Consider the following 22617-nt stretch of genomic DNA (forward strand, 5'->3'; position numbering starts at 1 on the left):
TGGCTCCAGGCTGTGGTAATGGCGGGAAATGGTTGGAAAACGCCTCAAACTGATTAGAAATTGTCTTTAACTGGATACGCACCTCGTTCACTCCCGAAAAGAGAGCAGAATAAGCTGTAGCTGGTATCAATGGGACTTCACTAGGGCTTAATATACAAAATACCGGGATGTCGAAATCATCTGTATTGCCCTTCTTGATAAAATCCAGTATATCTTCTAAATGACTTAGTGGCGCTTTCAATCCAGTTCGCTTCTGAAATAAAGCATCTGGATACAGCTTGGACCCAGGCCATTTCTTCGCATTCACAATATCATCGATGACAAAAAATTCTGTACCAAACTTCTTAATCATCTCATCATCAATTCCTTTTTCAACATTTTGCTGAACAAAATTTAACACCGGAGAATAATGCAAATTGTCCTCATCACCTCCGGGCATGTTAACTAACTATAGCGCGCTCACAGTGAAATGCACAATGAATCAATTGAATGCGGCTCACAGTGATCGCAATCTTAAATGCAAATTAAATCATGAGCGATGGAAATTAAATAATAAACGATGGAAGCGTAGTTTCTTGCTACCTGATTTCCGCAATTTAAGGGAGAATCCACTCCCGGCAGGTACAACGGCCCTTGCGACAAGAAAACTGTTCCCAAAGTTAAAAACTCTCTCTTTATTTACTCTTTTCTCTCTTTCTCCTTCAGAAATATCGATCAATCAAAGTTTTAATTAATTCCTTTTTTATCTTTTTATTCAGCAATGGAATTGGAGTAAACCAGTCAGACAAGTTTTAAGTAAAACCGGTCTTTTGCCAAATTTTTCAAAATCCTGCTAGCTTCACTGGGATTAAAATTCAATATCCATAAGATCACTGAGAAAGCTTACTCGTTTGATTTCGTCAATAAATATCCGATTTTAAGATAGATGCATTCACCTTGAACTCTGAATTGATACTCATTGCAATTTCACCTCAATTTATTAGTAACAATCACAAAAGCGTGAAGTTTTTCTGTGCATCTTTATACTTATTTTGTCCAAGCGCTTTACATGATTCATATTATAGGTGCTGATATAAATGCATATGACAATGGTGGCTGGACACCACTTCACGAAGCGGCTTTGGGAGGGAATATTGAGGTAGTTGATTATTTGCTGAAGCACGGTGCAGATATGTCCAAGACAGGGGTGGAAGTTTTCAAATATGTCACCGAAGGGATGAGCCCTCTCCATGACGCTGCTCTTGAAGGCCATATTGATGTAATGAAACTGATGATCAAAAAGGGGGCGAATATTTTGGCAAAGACAGAGAAGGTAAAAATGTAACGCTGGTTTTCTAAAAAAAAATTTCTTCATATTTTATTTCTTTACTCTCTTTTTCTTTATTCTGTTTTTTGCCTTTTACTTATTATTTATAAACAATTGAAAACTGCTCAAAAGTTAACTGAGCCAAAGGCAGGAACCAGTTTAACTTTTACCATCTATAGCGTTGCTGTTGCTATTAAACGTGAGAATATGAGTGTGTGTGTACTTGACATTTGCATCTATAGTATTGCTAGTGGAGCAACATTTACCCCTCTGGAATTGACGTTGGACAATTTTTCATTTGCTTCACTAATGTTGCGTAGTATTTGCTCCTCTAGTTTATTTACTTGACATTTTCTCCTCTAGTGTTGTTAGAAGAGCAATATTAGTCCCTCTGCGATTGACGTTTGACAATTTCTCATTTGCTCCACTAGTGTCGTGTAGTATTTGCTCCTCTAGTTTCTGTCCTTGACATTTTTTCCTCTGGTATTGCTAGAGGAGCAATATTTGCCCCTCTGGAATTGAGGTTTGATAGTTTCTCATTTGCTTCACTAGTGTTGTGTAGTGTTCGCTCCTCTAGTTGATGTACCTGGCATTTTCTCCTTTATTATTGCTAAAAGAGCAATATTTGCCCCTCTGCGATTAACGTTTCACAATTTCCCATTTGTTCCATTAGTGTCGTGTAGTATTTGCTCCTCTAGTTTATGTGTTTGACATTTTCACCTCTAGTATTGCTAGAGGAGCAACATTTCCCCTCTAGAATAGATGTTTGACAATTTCTCATTTGCTTCACTAGTGTTGCGTAGTATTTGCTCCTCTAGTTTATTTACCTGAGATTTTCTTCTTTAGTATTACTAGAAGAGCAATATTTGCCCCTCTGCAATTGACGTGTGATAATTTCTCATTTACTCAACTAGTGGCATGTAGAATTTGTTCCTCTAGTTTATATACTTGACATTTTCACCTCTAATATTGCTAGAAGAGCAGTATTTGCCCCTATGCGATTTACATTTGACAATTTCTCATTTGCTTCACAAGTGTTGTGTAGTATTTGCTCTTCTAGTTTATGTTCCTGAAATTTTATCCTTTAGTATTGCTAGAAGAGCAATGTTTGCCTCTCTGCGATTGACGTGTGGTAATTTCTCATTTACTCCACTAGTGGTGTGTAGTATTTGTTCCTCTAGTTTGTTTACTTGACATTTTCACCTCTAATATTGCTAGAAGAGCAATATTTGCCCCTATGCGATATACATTTGACAATTTCTCATTTGCTTCACTATTGTTGTGTAGTATTTGCTCTTCTAGTTTATGTTCCTGATATTTTATCCTTTAGTATTGCTAGAAGAGCAATATTTGCCCCTCTGCGATTGACGTTTGACAATTTCTCATTTGCTCCACTAGTGTCGTGTAGTATTTGCTCCTCTAGTTTATGTACTTGACATTTTCTCCTCTAGTATTGCTAGAGGAGCAACATTTGCCCCTCTGGAATTGACGTTTGACAATTTCTCATTTGCTTCATTAGTGTTGCGTAGTATTTGCTCCTCTAGTCTATGCACCTGACATTTTCTTCTTTAGTATTGCTAGAAAAGCAATATTTGCCCCTCTGCGATTGACGTTTGACAATTTCTCATTTGCTCCACTAGTTTCGTGTATTATTTGCTCCTCTAGTGTATGTACTTGACATTTTCTCCTCTAGTATTGCTAGAGGAGCAACATTTGCCCCTCTGGAATTAACGTTTGACAATTTCTCATTTGCTCCTCTAGTGTCGGGTAGTATTTGCTCCTCTAGTGTATATACTTGACATTTTCTCCTCTAGTATTGCTAGAGGAGCAACATTTGCCCCTCTGGAATTAACGTTTGACAATTTCTCATTTGCTCCTCTAGTGTCGTGTAGTATTTGCTCCTCTAGTGTATATACATGACATTTTCTCCTCTAGTATTGCTAGAGGAGCAACATTTGCCCCTCTGGAATTAACGTTTGACAATTTCTCATTTGCTCCTCTAGTGTCGGGTAGTATTTGCTCCTCTAGTGTATATACTTGACATTTTCTCCTCTAGTATTGCTAGAGGAGCAACATTTGCCCCTCTGGAATTAACGTTTGACAATTTCTCATTTGCTCCACTAGTTTCGTGTATTATTTGCTCCTCTAGTGTATGTACTTGGCATTTTCTCCTCTAGTATTTCTAGAGGAGCAACATTTGCCCCTCTGGAATTGACGTTTGACAATTTCTCATTTGCTCCACTAGTGTCGTGTAGCATTTGCACCTCTAGTTTATGTACTTGACTTTTTCTCCTCTAGTATCGCTAGAAGAGTAATATTTGCCCCTCTGCGATTGCCTTTCGACAATTTCTCATTTGCTCCACTAGTGTTGTGTAGTATTTGCTCCTCTAGTTTATGTACTTGACATTTTCTCCTCTAGTATTGCTAGAGGAGCAACATTTGCCCCTCTGGAATTGACGTTTGACACTTTCTCATTTGCTCCACTAGTTTCGCGTACTATTTGCTCCTCTAATTTAAGTACTTGACATTTTTTCCTCTAGTATTTCTAGAGGAGCAACATTTGCCCTTCTGGGATTGATGCTTGACAATTTTTCATTTGCTCCACTAGTGTTGCATAGTATGTCTAACCACAGTGGTCTTCTTAAGCCTATAGGCTAACCATATCGTGGTATAACAACTTTGTCTTTCTTCCTCATCAAAGAATTAACAATCCGGGTTTCTTATAAGGAGTGACGCCTTTGAACTAGTTGAAAAAGTGTAAATTGAGAAAGCACGATCAAACAAAAATACGATAAAGCAAAAAAAAGCATTTGGCCATTTGCATGATTTGAGACCCTAGTATTCTGTAGGTGTGTCGACCATGCTGTCCGTTTTTAAAAACAGATTTTAAGCATTTGCAGAAGGGGTAAAACTTTGGGAGAAACTTTCCTTGCCATGACAACTCTCCTCATTGAAACTCTCCTCATAGTTCAAATTAACAATTCGAATTTATTATAGGGAGAAACACCTTTGGATTATTTCAGAAATTGTAGGCTGAGAAAGGAGGAGTCTGATGATTTCGATAACTACACAAGACAAGAGATGATGGATTTTGAAGAAGAGCTATTAAAAGATATGATTAAAGGTATTGCCCCTTAAAGTTTCTCCTTCTTATTTTTCTCTTTTTGATTTTGTTTTGCTTTCTAGTTTATAAATGAATATTCTCTTTTGCTCTGCATGACAATTTTGTTTTTTATGGATATCATAACATGTTTTCTTTTTTTTTCTTTTTGAATTGATCTTAGAAATTACTGATGAGCCTCTGTACTAACTCCTGCATTAAATAAAAAGAAAAGTTTTTTTTAACTGAAAGTAAGAAACGCCATTAAAACTTAAAACGAACAGAAATTACTCCGTATATGAAAGGGGCTGTTCCCAGACAGAAACTGTCCCGTTAAATCTGGATGCTCTACAAGCATACTCCTGTGATCTCGGATCTTGAATATCGAAAAGGTACCGTGAATTTGAACCGATTTTATATTCGACCGCTCGACATAGTTAAAAAAAACTTAAATGTCATGTAGCAAGGCAAAGGTGATGGTAGCATTTTGCGAAAATGAAAGATGCCAAGTTACTACCCAGTGGATTCCATGGAGAAACATTCCATTTTGATGGTTTCAACAACAAAAAGTTTTATCTTTTCTGCCGATAACAAAAAAAATAACTATCATCAGCCAAAATGGTAGACTTTCCAACCATTTAAATACTAAACGACTGAAGGATTCCTGATGATAAAAAAAAAATATTACTAACAACAGAGTTCATATTGGCAATCGAAAAAAGGATAAACCTTTTTTATATTAAAAAGACGAATAGAAATGGCTAAAATGGGCGCCCAAAAACCCTTTTTTTTGTGGTACTAGGTCAGAAAGTCATGAGGCAGTCCGATCCACATGTTAAATAAGAAAAACTAGCTCTTTCAACTGAAAGTGAGGAGTAACGTTAAAACTTAAAACGAACAATACTTATTACGAACATGAGGAGTATTACCGCCTCCTGAGCACTTCGGTTTTTACTAGTACTTTTGTACTTTTCGTAAGTTTACTAGTACTTTCAAAAAGAACTCTTAATGTTCTAATTAATCGAGCCTTGTGCTTCAGGACTAGTTCTTGAAGAAATGGGACAAAATCTGAACTTTAGCGTAAAGAGCGAGGTGCTGAGGATTACGAACATGAGGAGTATTACCGCCTCCTCAGCACTTCGATTTTTATTAGTACTTTCGTACTTTTCGTAAGTTTACTAGTACTTTCAAGAAGGAACTCTTAATACTCTAGTTAATCAACCCTTGTGTTTCAGGACTAGTTGTTGAAGAATTGGGACAAAATTTGAACTTTAGCGTAAAGAGCGAGGTGCTGAGGAGGAGGCAACACCCCTCATATACGTAATAATATCTGGTCGTTTTAAGTTTTAACGCTGCTGCTTACTTTTAATTGAAAAAACTTCTTATTTTAATTTCATTTCTTGTTGTTTTTTTTAAATAATGCCAGGAAATTTGGCTCCACCTCCTAGAAAAAATCCCCATTCTCATAGAAATATCCTCTAGACCCATGATTCCAAACATCGGACTCACGCCTTACTGGCTGGGCATGGGAATTCTGTTGGGCCCTTCGACTGACAATACTCTAGAGCCATAATTAAAAAATACATTTTTTATGTAAATGACGTCACATTTACATACATTTAAAGAACAAAACAGATACATGATAGTATTGGAATGACGTCATGCATTTTATGAAAGGTGTTGCACAAAAAAAATGCATTTCCATAAAATGCACCGAGAGGACAACTCGAATAATGGTAAAAAGTTAATGGCCTTTTAAACTTCCTTCAGGTGATTACGCGTTATATTTTGGGTAACACAGTTTAAGCACCACGAGGGAGGTATCGGGATTTTAGAAATGCCGAGGTGGGACATGGTGCAAAATCGGTTGGGAACCGCTGCTCTAGACAATTTAGTCCTGGTGAAAAATTACCCCGCACAGTTTCCCTTAGCATCTCAAGGCGTAAAATTGAGTCAGCAAAGAGAAAGCAAGACATGTAAAAAAAAAATTCGAATAGGAGCTCTGGCAAATTCCTCCAATAAAAATTTCCCCCTGAAAAGTTCAACCCCTGGAAACTTCCATCTCCATAGAAAATCTCCTAGCAGAAAATTCGTCAATGTATGCATACTTGCCAATAACAAATACTAAAGCAAACAATGGGCAAATTTTATTACATAAAGATCTTTCCCCAGTGGCTGGAGGGGGGTCATTTTATCTCCAAAGGCACAGTTATTGTGCCTTTCAACTACAGTGAAGAAAATGACTATCTCAAAATTTTTATCGGACGGTTTTGGGAATAGAAATCGCTTGGGTGGGGGCCCAGTTGCCCTCCAATCTTTTTTGTCACTTAAAAAAGGGCACTAAAACTTTTAGTTTTGGATCATAGCTCTCTCCCAAAATTCTAGTACATCTGAATCGATACGATCAACCCTGGAAAAACACCAATCCGTGACCTTTTTTCTTGCAAAAAATACAAAATTCCACATTTTTGCAGATAGGAGCTTGAAACTTCTACAACAGGGTTTTCTGATACGTTGAATCTGATGGTGTGATTTCTATTAAGTATCTTTGACTTTTAGGGGGTGTTTCCCTATTTTTCAAAAATCAGGCAAATTTTTTCGGGCTTGTAGCTTTGATGAGTAACACTAAGTTTAATAGAATTGACATGTTTGGAATCAGCATAATAAGTCAATTCTTTTGATATATCTATTGGTATCAAAATTCTGTATTTAAAGTTTCGGTTACTATTGAGCCGCTTCGCTCCTTACGTCGCTCCATTAACAGTTGTATGTATATGTATGTTACCGTGAATGTCAGCGTTGCCAGTCAACTTTTTCAGTTTAATGCAAGGTTTGATGATGACAGGTCTGACATGCATAACCAAATTTAACCTAACCTAAATTAACATAACCTAACTTTTGCCATCATAGCATGCGTAAGACTGAAAAAGCTGACTCGCAGAGATTAATTGGGGGGAGAGGAATAAAAAAAAACCTTGTTAAATCTGGGTGCTCTACAACCCTACTCCTGTGCTATGGGGTCTCAAGTATCGATAGAGTGCCGTAAATTTGAACCGATTCGATGTTTAAACGCTCAACACAATTTCAAAAACTTAATTCTCGAGTAGCAAAGGGCGGCTTTTGCATTTAAAGGCAAGGGTAGCACTTTGTGAAAATAATAGGCTACAAAATTCCTGGACAAAATGGAATTTGTGGAAACGAATCAGCAGAAAGAGCTGTCATATAATCGGTTAAAAAGGGTACCCTGCTCGAAGCAGTTCACTCCAGAAATTGCTTTTGTTTGTCTTGGTGAGACATTAAATGATTTCACGAAGCTGAATGCACAGATGGCAAGGGGCGCATTTTCAGGGACTACCCTCCCGTTCCGGCCCAGGATTTAGCACTCGTCGATATTAAATTCTGCTTTTGCACGTGATTTAATAATTTGTAGCATTTTCTTTTGTTCGCTTTGTTCACTGTCTTCTTGTATCGTGCATTCAGCAGAAGGTTTAAAAAGGTAGGGTAGACTTATACCATTAACAATTAAAACTTATCTTTCGATTTGTCTTGGTAAAAATAACCAGAAACTACTACCTTCAGCCATTGGTCTTTGTCTCTTATCCACTCTATATTCGTGTCTAGATTTTTTTTTTTATCCATTTTTTAACTTGTAACAACTTGCTAACGTGTTTAACTACATCAGTCAGTTGAACTGAACTTGGCTGTACATTTTTGCATCAGTTTTTAGCATTGTCCTAAGGAGGTCAAGATAGAAACTAAGACCAATCAGAGATTTGTATTTTATTCACATTCAAGTCAATTTTTGGCATCTTCCTAAGGAGGTCAATGAAGAAAGCAAGCTGAGTTCATTTCGTTCGTTTTAAGTTTCAACTTCTTTTTTTGCGTTCATTGGAAACCTCGTTTTTTGTTAATTATGCAAATATGCTAGGAATAATTGCTCAAGTTTGATCTTAACCGTGAAGAAATTACAACAGCGAGGGTGCCAAAAAAATCTTGGGGAGCCTCCCCTGGATCCGCCCCTGGTTAGAGCGGACGTACTAATTGGAGGAAAATAATAAAGAAAGAATTTAAATAGAACGTATGCAGTTTTGCTGGCTAAGATTCTACTTCCGCAATAAAAAAAAAAAATAATAATAATTATAAAGCAAGACTTATTTTATCAAAAAAAAGTAAGACCAAACCAACGAGTATTACTGCTGCTTTGTATATCGCCGCTTTTATTTTTAAATCCTCAGGTTTCTTGTTCGGATGAGCACGAAGTGGTGGTAATGTAGCTTTAAGCTTAGGTGAATACACACTTTTGGTTGAGGTGTTAATTTGTCTGTAGACCATTTTAGATCATAGGTTCCCACAGGAGGAGCTAGGGAAAATTCCCAACTTTAATTTGTTCAAATAAGACTCTTTGAAGAAGGTTAACCTTATTTTAATTTTTAGGAGGTTACAAGGCTTTGTCTCGTTCTTTGTGCCGAGCTGATGTTAGCGCTGTAGTAGCAGAAGGAGAAGATTATGAAGTTAAAACCGTTCCAGATGACGTCATTGAGTATGATGACAGTGATCAAGAAGAAAATTGTGAATGCTCGGAAGGTGGACCCTGTGCCCAGCACCGGCATGTGCCGAATCTTTCTCAAAAAATGGCTTGTGAAGAATACGCAAGCGCTATAAAGCAAGTTCGCAGCTCCGCAATGATGAATGAGTCAGCTAAACGAACTCGTGTTTATCCTTCTCCAGTGAAGGACATAACAAGGTTATCTCCAATCAATGAAAGAAAACGGTCAACATCGTTCGATAGAGAGTCTGCTCGACCTGTCAAAAGAGTATTTGAGGAGCGAGAGTTGACCTCTAGTCAACTGCGGAAAGGCTTTCTTCCTGATGTCATCCCATTGTCTGCTGAAAGCGAATTTAGTTTTGCTCCTAAAAGACCAATACAGCCTAAAATTAACCGAGTGTTGGAAAGAGCTGCATCCACGTCTTTTAAACATTCAACACAGCGAAATTCGGACAGTAGTCTTGGTAGATCGAACTTGCAAGGGGAGTCGCGACAAAGACATCAAATAGGAGGCAGCAGTTCATCAAGATTTGTGGATGCCTTTCGAGAAGATCGTGTTTCTTCTCCAAAGGTAAGTTGGAGTGGGGCACGTATTTTAACATCTATTTTTCTGTGGGGGGGTACTTCCTGAAAAATAAGTAAGGGAATAGCTTTTTTTGAACTATAGGATATAGTGGTAGATCGAACGTTGTATCTTTCTCCTTCTTTCTATTCTGTTCTTTATATGATAAAACATGTTCAAGGTCTTTTGCCTGATTATTTATGTTTGCATAATATGTTTTTTAGTTTGTTTTTTAATATGTTTATACATGCATATTTCACCCGTGGCAGTTCTGTAGTTCTTCAGGCTTTAACAAAATTTGAAAGGTCCCATTTTTCACCTCGCCACAGCATTATATATAATTGGAACACATTTCTTAGTGTTATAGATTTGAATATATCGTTGGTTAGAAATAAAATTAGATTAAAGAATCACTTAATTAGTAATCATTGATTTTAATTTAATTTCTGGGATGGATGCTCGTCATTTCATTTTATTTATTCATTTTTGTTTGGCTATTTTGAACTTATGTTGAGTTTTGTTTTTGGTTACCGTATGGAGAGTTGAAGAGCCATCTTTTTTTTCCAGTATCTGGATATAATTTATTTATTGTTGAGTGTATAAACCAACACATGAGTTATTCTCACCGTGGGTTATTTCTTTGACAGTTTTGTGAAAACATTTTTTAATGATTAATAAAAAAGTTGCATTTGAATTTAAAGTGCCAAAACAAAAATAATAATAGAAATCGATTGACTTTGTGGAGCCTGTGTCACCCTCCTCCTGATCACCTGGGTGATTAGAATGTAAAATGTATCATTTTTTTATGTGTTTTAGTAACACATCCTTCCTTATTACATATGTTCAACGCCGTATCCAGATGGGTTAGGGGGCTTGAACCCCCCCCCCCTCGAATTGTTTGTCTGACTCGTAAAAAACAGCAAAATGAATATAACAAATTTAATTGCGTTTCATTTGTTGCTCCCTGGAAAATAAAATCCTTTTTATCCCCCCTATCCCCCTCCCCCGAAAAAATTCTGGATACGACCCTTTATGTGTTATCCGGAAATGCCCATCTAATTTTTTTCTAATCCACTTCCTATGGATGAGAGTCGAGTTTTACTTACCTTTCATTACCATTGTTTAATAATAAGTTAATATTTTTTGTCTCCTCATGCTCAATTATTGTTTTCAGAAAACCCCTGATTTGCCGCGTCCTGTAGCAGTTTTGAATGTTATAGTACAAATCGAGGGAAAGAAACTACTAATACCCATTATGGACGCTTCGGCAACTATTGGCTGGCTTGCTGAAGAATCCTCTAAACGATTTTCATGTTCTGAGTAAGTTTAATTGGTGTTATTATTTTTTTTTTCATCTTTCTTATATACTTCTCTCTTCTTTTTTCTTCTACGTCGAGCTATATAATATGGTATAATTAGAAATCCGTTTTTCCCTTCTGTTTCGTATTGAGAAGAAGATAACAGACCTCATTTTTTCAAAATGGTACATTAGGTAAATATGCGTACGTGTAGAGTTCAAATCTGGCTGTAGCTATTTTATAATCAATAAAAACCGTTCAATAAAATAAAATGAATAAATAAACTTAATGAGAGCTGTTTAAAAACAAAATATTTTGTTTGTTTTTAGAAATTGTCAGATTTTATCCAGATAGACTTTTCCTCTTCTTCTCCTCTGTATTTTTATTATATTTCAGGCCAAAATATGTATTTTATTAGGATAATTCGTCTCAAAACAGCTGTTTTAGTGTTGATAGAAAATTACATACTAACTCTTTTACAATCCTAGTTCTAGGGCATCTATTAAAGTCACTAGTGAAAATGGCCCGAATATTCAGTTCTGTGAGCCAGTGGCACCAAGTTTTTCCTCTTCCTTCTGTTAACTGCTGAGTTTTCTACAAGGGGGTGAACATATCAGTACATATCTAGTGGCCTTTTAGGAGTCAATTTTTAGGAATAAATTTTTTTTTAAATTTCCGAACAAGAAGTTTTTCAAAGAAAAGTAAGGAGTGATATTAAACTTGAGACCGGCAGAAATAAATTCCTGTGATAATTCAAATTTAAAACGATCAGAAAAACTCAAAACCGAAAAGAAATTTAAATAAACGATCATGGAAAACGTGAAAAATGAAACTAATACAGGTGAATAAATAAATCTTTAAACGAGTAAAAAATGAATTTAATATTTAAGTCAAACTTAAAACGAACAAAAATTAGCTACTATAGACAAGAGTTTGGCTACTGCTCCCTTCCCCTAACCTTAATAGTCTAAAGCCTATTGTGATATCGTGACGCAATAGATGTGCCTTTGTTTTTTTTTAAATGGACGACAAATAAAATAAATCACTATACTAATCAAGATGACTAGAAAGAACTTATGAAAACGAACTGAATATTTGATATGTAAACTCAGCAATTCAAGAGTTTATCTCATTTAAATTTTTAAAATAATTCGAATAAGAATTAGAATAAGAAAGAACTGAGAAAATATTGAGAAATATTTCATTTGTAAACTCAGCAATTCAAGAGTTTATTTCATTTTAATTTTTAAAATAATTCGAATAAGAATTAGAATATGAAATTAGATTATGAAAGAACTGAGAAAACAAACTGGATATTTTATATATAAAATCAGCAATTCAAAATTTCATTCTAATTTTTTTAAATTATTAGAAAACGAATTAAAATAAGAAATTAGAATAAGAAAGAACTGAGAAAACTAAACTCAGCAATTCAAGAGTTTATTTCATTCTATTTTTTTTAACCAATTAGAATAAGAATAAGAAATTAGAATAAGAAAGATCTAAGGAAAAAACTGAATATTTGATTTGTAAACTCAACAATTCAAGAGGTTGTTTCACTCTAAATTCTTTAAATAATTAGAATAAAAATTAGAATAAAAAGTACTGAGGAAACGAACTGAATGTTTGACATGTAAACTCAGCAATTCAAGAGTTTTTTTCACTCTAATATTTTAAAACAAAGTATTTGGGGTAAAGGGTTTACAGAAATTAGAATAATTGTGTTGCGGAGCAATACTACTGCTTTCGTAGTTTTTTTTTTTTTTTTTTTTTTTTTTTCACTGTGATCAGCGACCTGTAGCTCCGAAGTGGTAAGAGTTAAAAATTTGAGATTTTTCAGAGGGAAGGGAAACGTGAAACAGAGTAAAAAAGTTCCAGAGAAGTTCCTAAAATTTCTAACAGTTTTCCATAAAAAAAAATAAAACCGTTTTTTTCTTAGAAACTCTGCGTTCGATGTTTGGCGTCAGGTTAAGACGACCCTAGCTTCGGAAATAAACTTGTTAGAAATACAGTTATGCTGAACTCATGTAGAACTTTCATTTGTCTCTTCGAGAACCGGAGCACAAAATTCCGTAGCTCTTACAGATTTCCCGGAAATAATTCCGGAAAAGTCCATCTCGTTCCGATTTTTTTTGGAATTTTCTCAAATTTTCGATTTTGATGTTTCTTATATTTTTATCGAGTAGTGGTATGAAAAGTATGCAAGAAAAAGTGAAGTGTTCTATATACCAAGTTGCTTCGTTCTCTAAGAAATAATTTCCGAACTTTCGACGTTCTAGAGGTAACTTCTGTTCTGGACCAGCTAGAATTTTTTTTCCAACGCGGTTCGACAGGTCTCGATCTCCTAACAACTGGAGCTTACAATATTTTCTCCGAAATAAAATTCCTTCTTTGGGTTTTTCTATTTAGAAGTTTTGTCATGCCCTCGGGGCAATTTAAATTTTTTGGTGAATTTGGTTTGTTTTATATTTTCCTAGCTTAGACCATCAGAAGTTAAGCAGAAAACTATAAGACGTTATTTCCGTATCTCTTTCAGATTTCCCGGAAATAATTCCCGAAATGTGCGTCTCGAAACATAATACTTCGAATTGGCGTCAAGTTAAGACGGCCCTAGTTTCGGAAGTAAACGTTTTAGAGATAAAATAATTATGAACTCATATAGAACTTTTATTGATGTTTTCGAGAACTGAAGCATGAAATTCCGTAGCTCTTACAGATTTCCCGGAAATAATTCCGGAAAAGTCAATCTCGTTCCGATTTTTTGAAATTTTCTTAAATTTTCGATTTTGATGTCTATTTTATTTTTATCGAGTAGTGCTATGCAAGTTATGCAAGAAGAAGTGAAGTGTTCTTTATACCAAGTTGCTTCGTTCTCTTAGAAATAATTTCCGAAGTTATTCTCGTTTATTTCTGGACCAGCTAAACATTTTACCAAACTCAGTTTAGTAGGAGCTCGAAATAAAACCATATCAAAGATGCTTCAAGATAACAATCGAAGCCGCATTAGAAAAATGTCCTCTGAAGGACATAATGGAGACTGTTGCTCCGCAACTGTGCCCTAAGGAACAGGGCACAGTTGCTGCAACACTTCCCGTTGCACAGGCAACGGAGGTCTAGTTTTTGTATAAGAATAAGAGATTAGAGCAAAACAGTACTGAGAAAACGAACTGTATATCTGATATGTAAACTTAGCAATTCAAGAGTTTGTTTTAATCTAGTCTTATAAAATAAATTATTTGGGGTGAAGTATTTACAGGAATTAAAACAAATTAGAACAAGAATTAGAAATTAGAATGAGAAAGCACTGAGAAAACTAACTGAATATATGATATGTAAGCTCAGCTATTCAAGAGTTTATTTCACTCTAATATTTTAAAACAAAGTATTTGGGGTAAAGGGTTTACAGAAATTAGAATAATTTTTGTATAAGAATAAGAAATTAGAGCAAGACAGTACTGAGAAAACGAACTGTATATGTGATATGTAAACTTAGCAATTCAAGAGTTTATTTTAATCTAATTTTTAAAATAAATTATATTGGGTAAAGTATTTAAATTAGAACAAGAATTAGAAATTAGAATAAGAAAGTACTGAGAAAACGAACTGAATATTTGATATGTAAACTCAGCAACTCTGGAGCTTATTTCATTCTAATTTTTTTAAATAATTAGAATAAGAAGTTGGAATAAGAAAGAACTAAGGAAACAAACTGGATATTTGATACGTAAACTCAGCAGTTCAAGAGTTTATTTCATTCTTTTTTTTCAAATATTAAAAGAAGAATTATAATAAGAAAGAACTGAGAAAACAAACAGAATATTCGATATTTAAACTCAACAATTCAAGAGGTTATTTCACTCTAAATTTTTAAATAATTAGAATAAGAATAAGAAATTAGAGTAAGAAAGAACTGAGAAAAAAAACTGAATAATTGATATGTAAACTCAGCAATTCAAGAGGTTATTTCACTCTAAATTTTTTAAATATTTAGAATAAGAATTAGAATAAGAAATTAGAATAAGAAAGAACTGAGAAAACAAACTGAATATTTGATATGTAAACTCAGCAATTCAAGAGTTTATTTCACTCTAATTTTTTAAAACAAATTATTTGGGATAAAGTATTTTATTAGAATAAGAATAAGAAATTAGAATAAGAAAGAACTGAGAAAACAAACTGAGTATTTGATATGTAAGCTAAGCAATTCAAGAGTTTGTAACGCTCTAATATTTTAAAACAAAGTATTTGGGGTAAAGTATTTACAGAAATTAAAATTATTTAGTATAAGAATAAGAAATTAGAATAAGACAGTACTGAGAAAACGAACTGTATAGTTTATATTTCAACTTAGTAATTCAAGAGTTTATTTCACTCTAATTTTTTTTAAACAAAGTATTTGGAGTAATTATTAGATAAAATCATAATAAATAAGAATAAGAAATTAGAATATGAAAGAACTGAGAAAACAAATTGAATATTTGATATGTAAACTCAGCAATTTAAGAGTTTAATTTCAGTCTAATTTTTTAAAAGAAAGTACTTGGGATAAAGTATTTATAGACTTTAGAATAATTTAGTATAAGAATAAGAAATTAGAATAAGAAAGCACCGAGAAAACGAACTGTATGTTTGATATGTAAACTTAGCAATTCAAGAGTGAATTTCACTCGGATTTTTAAAAATAAAGTATTTGGGGTAAAGTATTTACAGAAATTAAAATAAATTAGAATAAGAATAGGAAATTTGAATTAGAAAATACTGAGAAAACGAACTTAATATTTGATATGTAAACTTGGCAGTTCAAGAGTTAATTTGACTCTAATTTTTTTAAAATAAAATATTTGGGGTAAAGTATTTACAGAAATTAGAATAATCTAGAATAAGAAATTAGAATAAGAAAGTACTGAGAAAACGAACTGAATATTTGATATGTAAACTTAGCAATTCAAGAGTTTATTTCGCTCTTATGTTTTTTAAATAAAGTATTTGGGGTAAAGTATTTACAGAAATTAAAATAAATTAGAATAAGAAATTTGAATAAGAAAGTACTGAGAAAACGAACTGAATATTTGATATGTAAACTTAGCAATTCAAAAGTTTATTTCACTCTGATTTTTGAAAATGAAGTATTTGGGGTAAAGTATGTACAGAAAATAGAATAAACTTGAATAAAAATAAGAAATTAGAATAAGAAAGTATTGAGAAAACGAAAGTATTATGGGGTAAAATATAGAAATTAGCATAATCTAGAATAAGAATAAGAAATTAGAATAAGAAAGTACTGAGATAACCAACTAAATATTTGATAAGTAAACTTGGCAATCCAAGAGTTTATTTCATTCTTATTTTTAAAAATTAAATTCTTGGGGTAAAGTATTTACAGAAATTAGAATAAGAATACAAAATTAGAATAAGAAAGTACTGAGAAAACGAACTGAATATTTGAAATGTAAACTTAGCAATTCAACAGTTTGTTTCACTCTTATATCTAAAATTTAAGTATTTGGGGTAAAGTACTTATAGAAATCAGAATAAATTAGAATAAGAATAAAAATTAGAATAAAAAGTACTGAGGAAACGAACTGAATATTTGACATGTAAACTCAGCAATTCAAGAGTTTATTTCACTCTAATTTTTTAAAATAAATTATTTGGGGTAAAGTATTTACAAAAATTAAAATAATTTAAAATAAGAATAAGAAATTTGAGTAAGAAAGTATTTAGAAAACGAACTGAATATTTGATATGTAAACTTACCAATTCAAAAGTTTATTTCACTCTGATTTTTAAAAACAAAGTATTTGAAAAACGCTTGTACTATCTGTATTCCAGTCGCTTTTCCTTATTGAAGGTACTTATAAATGGTAATGCAGCTTGCGATTAACCCAGAAGCCTAAGCTTTAACCATTAAGGCTTAACCGGTTTAACTCTGCTTCTTAAAATGTCATCTCGGAATATTTTGACAAAAAACTATACAAAATGCAAATAAAATTATTTCACATGCATTTTGATTTTGTTTTTAGTACTCGGACAAAAATTTTGGAGGGAAGGACGATTCGAAACGAGTACCCCCCCCCCCCCCGTCCACGAATATGGCCCTGCATCTAGCTCACGGAACGAGCCTCCTATCGGAGTAGAGTTAGAGTAATTCCTTTCATACCCGGGTTGGGTCTCTTTCTAAGATCTAAGATCCGGTTTAGGTCTCGATCTAAGGTCGATGAAATGGCTTGCTAATTTGTGTCCCCAAGAAATTTGAGCGGAATTTGTCATAAGCAAAATTTAAACTAAATCTTTTATATTTCACTGTTTTAGTCCAGCTCAACGAAGACCCGTTATTTCACTTGAAAAAGGAGGTGGAATATCCCTGTCTGAAGAAGATCTTGTTACAATTGTTGTCAAGGATGGTGAATTCCTAACTGGTATTCCACTCAGATGGTGCTCAGTCCAACCTTCACAAAAGTACAAAGACTTTTGTGCTTCTCAAAAATCATGTAAGTACCATTGAATTTAGTCCAAATGCCATGGTGCCATGGGGATCAGTCCAACCATAAAAAATGTATAAAGACTTGTGCTTCTCAAAAATCGTGCAAGTGCTTTGAACTCAGTCCAAGTGACATGGTGCTCAAAACATGACGTGGTGCAAAAGTACAAAGATGTTTGTGCTTCTTAAAAAGTTTTTAAGTTCTGTTGAACTCAGTCTAAGTGCCACGGTGCTCAATCCAACTTTCACAAAAGTATAAAGAGTTTTGTACTCCTCAAAAATCGTATAAGTGCCATTGAACTTAGTCCAAGTGCCATAGTGCCCCGGTGCTCATTCCAACAAAAAAATATACAGACTTTTCTGCTTCTCAAAAATCATGTAAGTACCATTGAACTCACCCCAGGTGCCATGGTTCTATGGTGCTGAGTCCAACCTTCAGTAAAGCACAAAGGCTTTTGTGCCTCTCAAAATCGTATAAGTGCCGTTGAACTCAGTCCAATTGCCACGGCGCTCAGTCATACCTTCACAAAAGTGCAAAGACTTTTGTGGGCAATTTGTAGCTCCTTGCATTTGTGCTCCATATGGGTGAGCACATAAACTGTTTGACGGAAGACAGACAAAAAGAACTGTTTGTATGGGAGGAGAAGAAATATATGATCCCTGTATGCTTATGCTTTTGTAAACGCATTTGTGTGTTTGTTGGCTTGAGTCTTTTTCTCAAGAAAAAACTGTTTTTCAATGAGAGCCCCATACTGAAGAGTAAATGCTTGTTTTGTAATCACATTTTTATTGACTGGGCAATTTGTAAAATCTTATAAAGGAAATAGTAATCATGATAACATGTGCTGGTTAAGTTGTTGGCGCGCCGGGCCGATGATTCTATGTCCAAGGGTTACGGGTTCAATCCCTGGTGTGGTCGGTTATTTGGTTTGGGATGGGGGTCTGAAGAGAGTCAATCCAGCTCTAAATTGGTACCTGAAGAAATCTGGAATAAGGTAAGCGCGAAGGGTGTTCAAAAGCACAGGATGGCCGCTCCGCAACCCTCCATCGCACTTCCTGGCTGAAGGGCCACGAAGCGGAGATCAGCATCGCCGGTTCGGACCTTGAGGGTCTTGTCCCATCACACTTACTTACTTACTTAATCATGATAACAACAGGTTTGAATAAGTTTCTGGCGAAAATTAAAAGGATACCTTAAATGCTTCAACAGTTTAATTGTTAAAAGCTAATGAGAGGTTAATTCCAAATAAAGCAAAATGAAGCAAAAATGTCCCAAATTTTTTTGGTAAAGCACTTTCTGTGCAACTAACATTCAGCAAAAATAATACGTTTCAAAAAACATCTTCGCCATAGGACTACCAAAGAAGGAATGCTGGGGTTGTTACATCGACGAAAAACAAATCAAGAACAGAAAGGGTACCTGAAACTTTTGTATGTTTCGAGGATAAAGGGATAGCCAAATTCACGATCTTAACTTTTCATTCACAATTTTTTATATATATATATATATATATATATATATATATATATATATATATATATATATATATATATATATATATATACTTTAGCATATAGAAAGCAATAGGATAAATGGAACCAAAAAATATTATCAGAAATAAAAGAAGTATTTTTGGCTTTTAAATTTGGCTTGAATTAAAATCATTGGCTTCAATTTTTTATTTTGTAGTTACTTACCTTGGCAAATAAAAACGATAAAAGCAATGAAACCAAAAAATATTGTCAGAACGAAATGAAGTATTTTTGGCCCTAATTTATAATTAAAAGTATAAATTTTTCATGTTTTGTAGTTACGTACAGTAGTATAAAGAAAGCAATGGAAGAGCTGGAACAGACTAATATTCTCAGAATTAAAGGAAGTAGTTTGAAGCCAAATATTTTGCTTCCCGCCGTTAAAGCTATCGAATTGTATTCCACGGTTGCTGAGATCGACTTTTCCGGACATCAGCTTGGTGACGAAAATTTTCAGGTATGTACCTTTATCGTTACTGTTGTTTTCTCCTTCTCCTTCAATGTTTTCGTGGGCTTTGTGGACAGTATGTAAAATGTAAATGGTAATTTTAAGCTATGTATGCTTATCATTAGTATTGACGTCCTCTTCTACAATATTTTCGTGGGCTGTGGTGGTCGCATCTGGTTGAATTCGTGGCTTCGTGGACAGTGTGTACAATGTAAATGGTAATTTTAAGGTATCTATGTTTGTCATTAGTATTGAATTCCTCTTCTTCAATATTTTCATGGGCTGTGGTGGTGGCATCTAGTGGAATTCGTGGCTTTGTGGACAGTAAGTACAATGTAAATGGTAATTTTAAGGTATCTACGTTTATCATTAATATTGACTTCCTCTTCTTTAATATTTTCATTTGATGTGATGGTGGCATCTAGTGGAATTCCTATCAGCCCTTCTTGTGAATGTTTTCAGCTAATCTGGTGGGCTACGAAGGGATTTATGGTCTGAGTACAGGTATCTTTGTTGTCTTTGAGGTTGTTTCTGGGTAACGAGTAGTTTTAAATCTGCTTGAGTTTTCAGATTCTGTATTATTCTTTTTTGATTCTTGTGTGGTTTGGTTAGGTTGTGTGATTATTGATCTAAAGTTTGACCACCGGAATAAATGCTTTAAATGGAGTATTTTAGCTAGTGGGCACCAAATTTGGAGAGATAATGCTAGTAAGAAACAGCTTCTAGCCTTGAACGAAGAAGGGGGCTTAACCGGGGTACTCTCCCTAGTGTTTCGTTTAAATGCTTTGAGAGAAGATAGCCTATTCAAATGAAACATATTAAACTCTGGGAGATGGAACACCCAACAGTAGGAATAAGTGTTCTTTTTATGATACAAATGGAAAAAAAATTCCAATACGCTGGAATATGGTGGGAGATAATGCTGGGAGATGGAAAACCCAACAGTAGGAATAAGTGTTCTTTTTATGATACAAATGAAAAAAAAATTCCAATACGTATCCCGTCTAATTTTAATGTAAAATACTATGCATATTTATTTTACGTAAAAAACGCTTTATGGGTTAAGTTGGGCGCATTCGAAGATGTCATGCTGAACGTTCTAAAATGCTTAGTTGCAGAGTCTGTAACCGGGGGTATCTGCCTGTTTCTAGTTTACCTGGCCAGTCTTCACAATTAGTTTTGGGCCTTTTTTTGGAAGCATAATGCCGTCCTCTTTCCCTCTTTCAATGGGGACGTTGGATGTTGAATGTTGGGGAATGTGGGAAATGTTGTACATTGACTTTGTTTGGATAATATTCTAGTTTAATATAGATTCATGCAAAAATGTTTAATCTCATGCAATGTTCTTAGTATAACTACCAATGACCTGGTTTTACGTCCATACACAACTTGGACTCAACATCGAGCCTTGATTTTATTTCTCATTGAAAGCCACAGCCAATGGTCCATGCCATTTCAATATAAGAATCTGTGAACCTGAACATTTCCTGATTATGAATGCTTTTCAAGCTACCTGTGTACTATCTGATAATACCCCTAGTGCTAGGAAGTGGGCAGTCAAGACTGACTGGAATAAAATTAGTCTGAATACATACCATGCAGTATTAGACGAGATTCTTGTCAAGATTAGATAATACCTATCAAGTTATTACACAAGAATGCACTAATTCCAGAAGAAGGAAAAACAAATTTGTCTGAACATATATATCTCGGAAATTTCCTATGCTTTAAAGCGCGCAGAGATAGCTGTTGTGCCTAGTCGGAAAGTCAGAATTGATATGGAAGTCCCGAAGTGGTCGGAAAATCGAAGTGGTCACAAAAACCGAAACCCAGAAAGTGTAATGGGGCTTGTATGGCAACCTGGTAGAAATTGATGTCGTTTATTCTTTTTCAAAATAAAAATATGTACTAAACTGTTCTCGAGACCCATTTTTAGATAAATTCTGATAAAATATATGATATTAATAACGTTGTAAACGTTATAAACGCCTACATGGTAAAACGTTATACAACTTTATTGAATTCAACCGTGATTGAATAACAGCTTTTTTAGAACTAACTTGTTTACCATGCTTATAATCTTCTTTTGCAACATTTAGTTCAAGTACTGGTATTTCAAATAACTGATTCATTATAGATCATAATTAAATAAAAAAAAACTATCTTTTTTAGCTGAAAGTAAGGAGCGACATTAAAACTTAAAACGAACAGAAATTATTCCGTATATGAAATGGGTTGTTCCCTCCGCAATCCCTCGCTCTTTACGCTAAAGCTTTTAATTGTTTTAAAAAGTAGAATTGTGGTAAAGAGTCAAACTTTAGCGTAAAGAGCGAGGGATTGCGGAGGGAACAACCCATTTCATATACGGAATAATTTCTGTTCGTTTTAAGTTTTAATGTCGATTCATACTTTCAGCTAAAAAAAATTAGTTGTTTTTATTTAATTTCTGAACGTTTTTGAATTAATGCATGTTTGGTTTTGGCTCTCGGCACATAAATTATTAAAATGAAATTTGTATATTAATTCTTTTTTTGGCTAAATGGCTTTCTCTTAGTTTTGATCAGACGATTTTGAGAAATAAGGGGTGGAGAAGGAGGCATAGTTGCCCTCCTATTTTTCGGTTACTTAAAAAGGCAACTAGAACTTTTAATTTTTAACGAACGTTTTTATTAGTAAAAAATATACGTAACTTAAGAATTAACTTACGTAACAAACTTTCATAATCTTATATTTTTATTATGTATACGTGGGGGTTTGTACCCTCGTTAATACCTCGCTCTTTACACTAAATCGTAAGTTTTGTCCCAATTCTTTAAGAATGACCCTTGAATCAGAAAGGCAGTAGAATAAATAGTTGAAATTACTTAAAAATACTCTAGCATAAAGAGCGAGGTATGTATCTCCTCCTAAATACCTCGCTCTTTATGCTAAAGTATTTTTAGAACCCTTCATATGCGTAATAATCTCTGTTCGTTTTAAGTTTCAATGCTACTCCTTCCTTTCATTTGAAAAAACGTTTTCATGTTTATTTTTCATTGTTTTCTTATAGTAATGCTAGGAAATCCTGCGCCCTTTCCATTGAATTTTTCTTCCCCCATGACAGATTCCTCCAAGGAAAGATCCTACAACATAGCCCCCTCCCCTCAGCCCCACCCCCAAACAAAATAAAATCCCCCTGAAAACGTCTGTACACTTCCCAATAACCATTACTATATGTAAACACTGGTTAAAGTTTGTAACTTGCAGCCCCTCCCCCAGGGATTTTGGGGGAGTACGTCATCCCCAAAGACATATTTATTATGGTTTTCGACTATGCTGAACAAAATGGCTATCTCAAATTTTT

At 34.3% G+C, this 22617-nt stretch overlaps 1 protein-coding gene across 1 annotated transcript in view; it reads left to right on the forward strand.

The window, feature by feature from the left end:
• The window catches only part of LOC136024960 (tonsoku-like protein), a 175443-nt gene that overhangs the window by 98675 nt on the left and 54151 nt on the right, over nucleotides 1-22617 (forward strand). The window contains exons 10-15 of the mRNA XM_065700566.1: nucleotides 1065-1312; nucleotides 4304-4430; nucleotides 8841-9523; nucleotides 10689-10834; nucleotides 17125-17303; nucleotides 19105-19283. Coding sequence (XP_065556638.1) covers nucleotides 1065-1312; nucleotides 4304-4430; nucleotides 8841-9523; nucleotides 10689-10834; nucleotides 17125-17303; nucleotides 19105-19283 — 1562 coding nt within the window. The remainder of the gene's footprint in view (nucleotides 1-1064; nucleotides 1313-4303; nucleotides 4431-8840; nucleotides 9524-10688; nucleotides 10835-17124; nucleotides 17304-19104; nucleotides 19284-22617) is intronic.

This window comes from Artemia franciscana, chromosome 1, assembly GCF_032884065.1.
Source record: "Artemia franciscana chromosome 1, ASM3288406v1, whole genome shotgun sequence".
NCBI lineage: Eukaryota > Metazoa > Arthropoda > Branchiopoda > Anostraca > Artemiidae > Artemia > Artemia franciscana.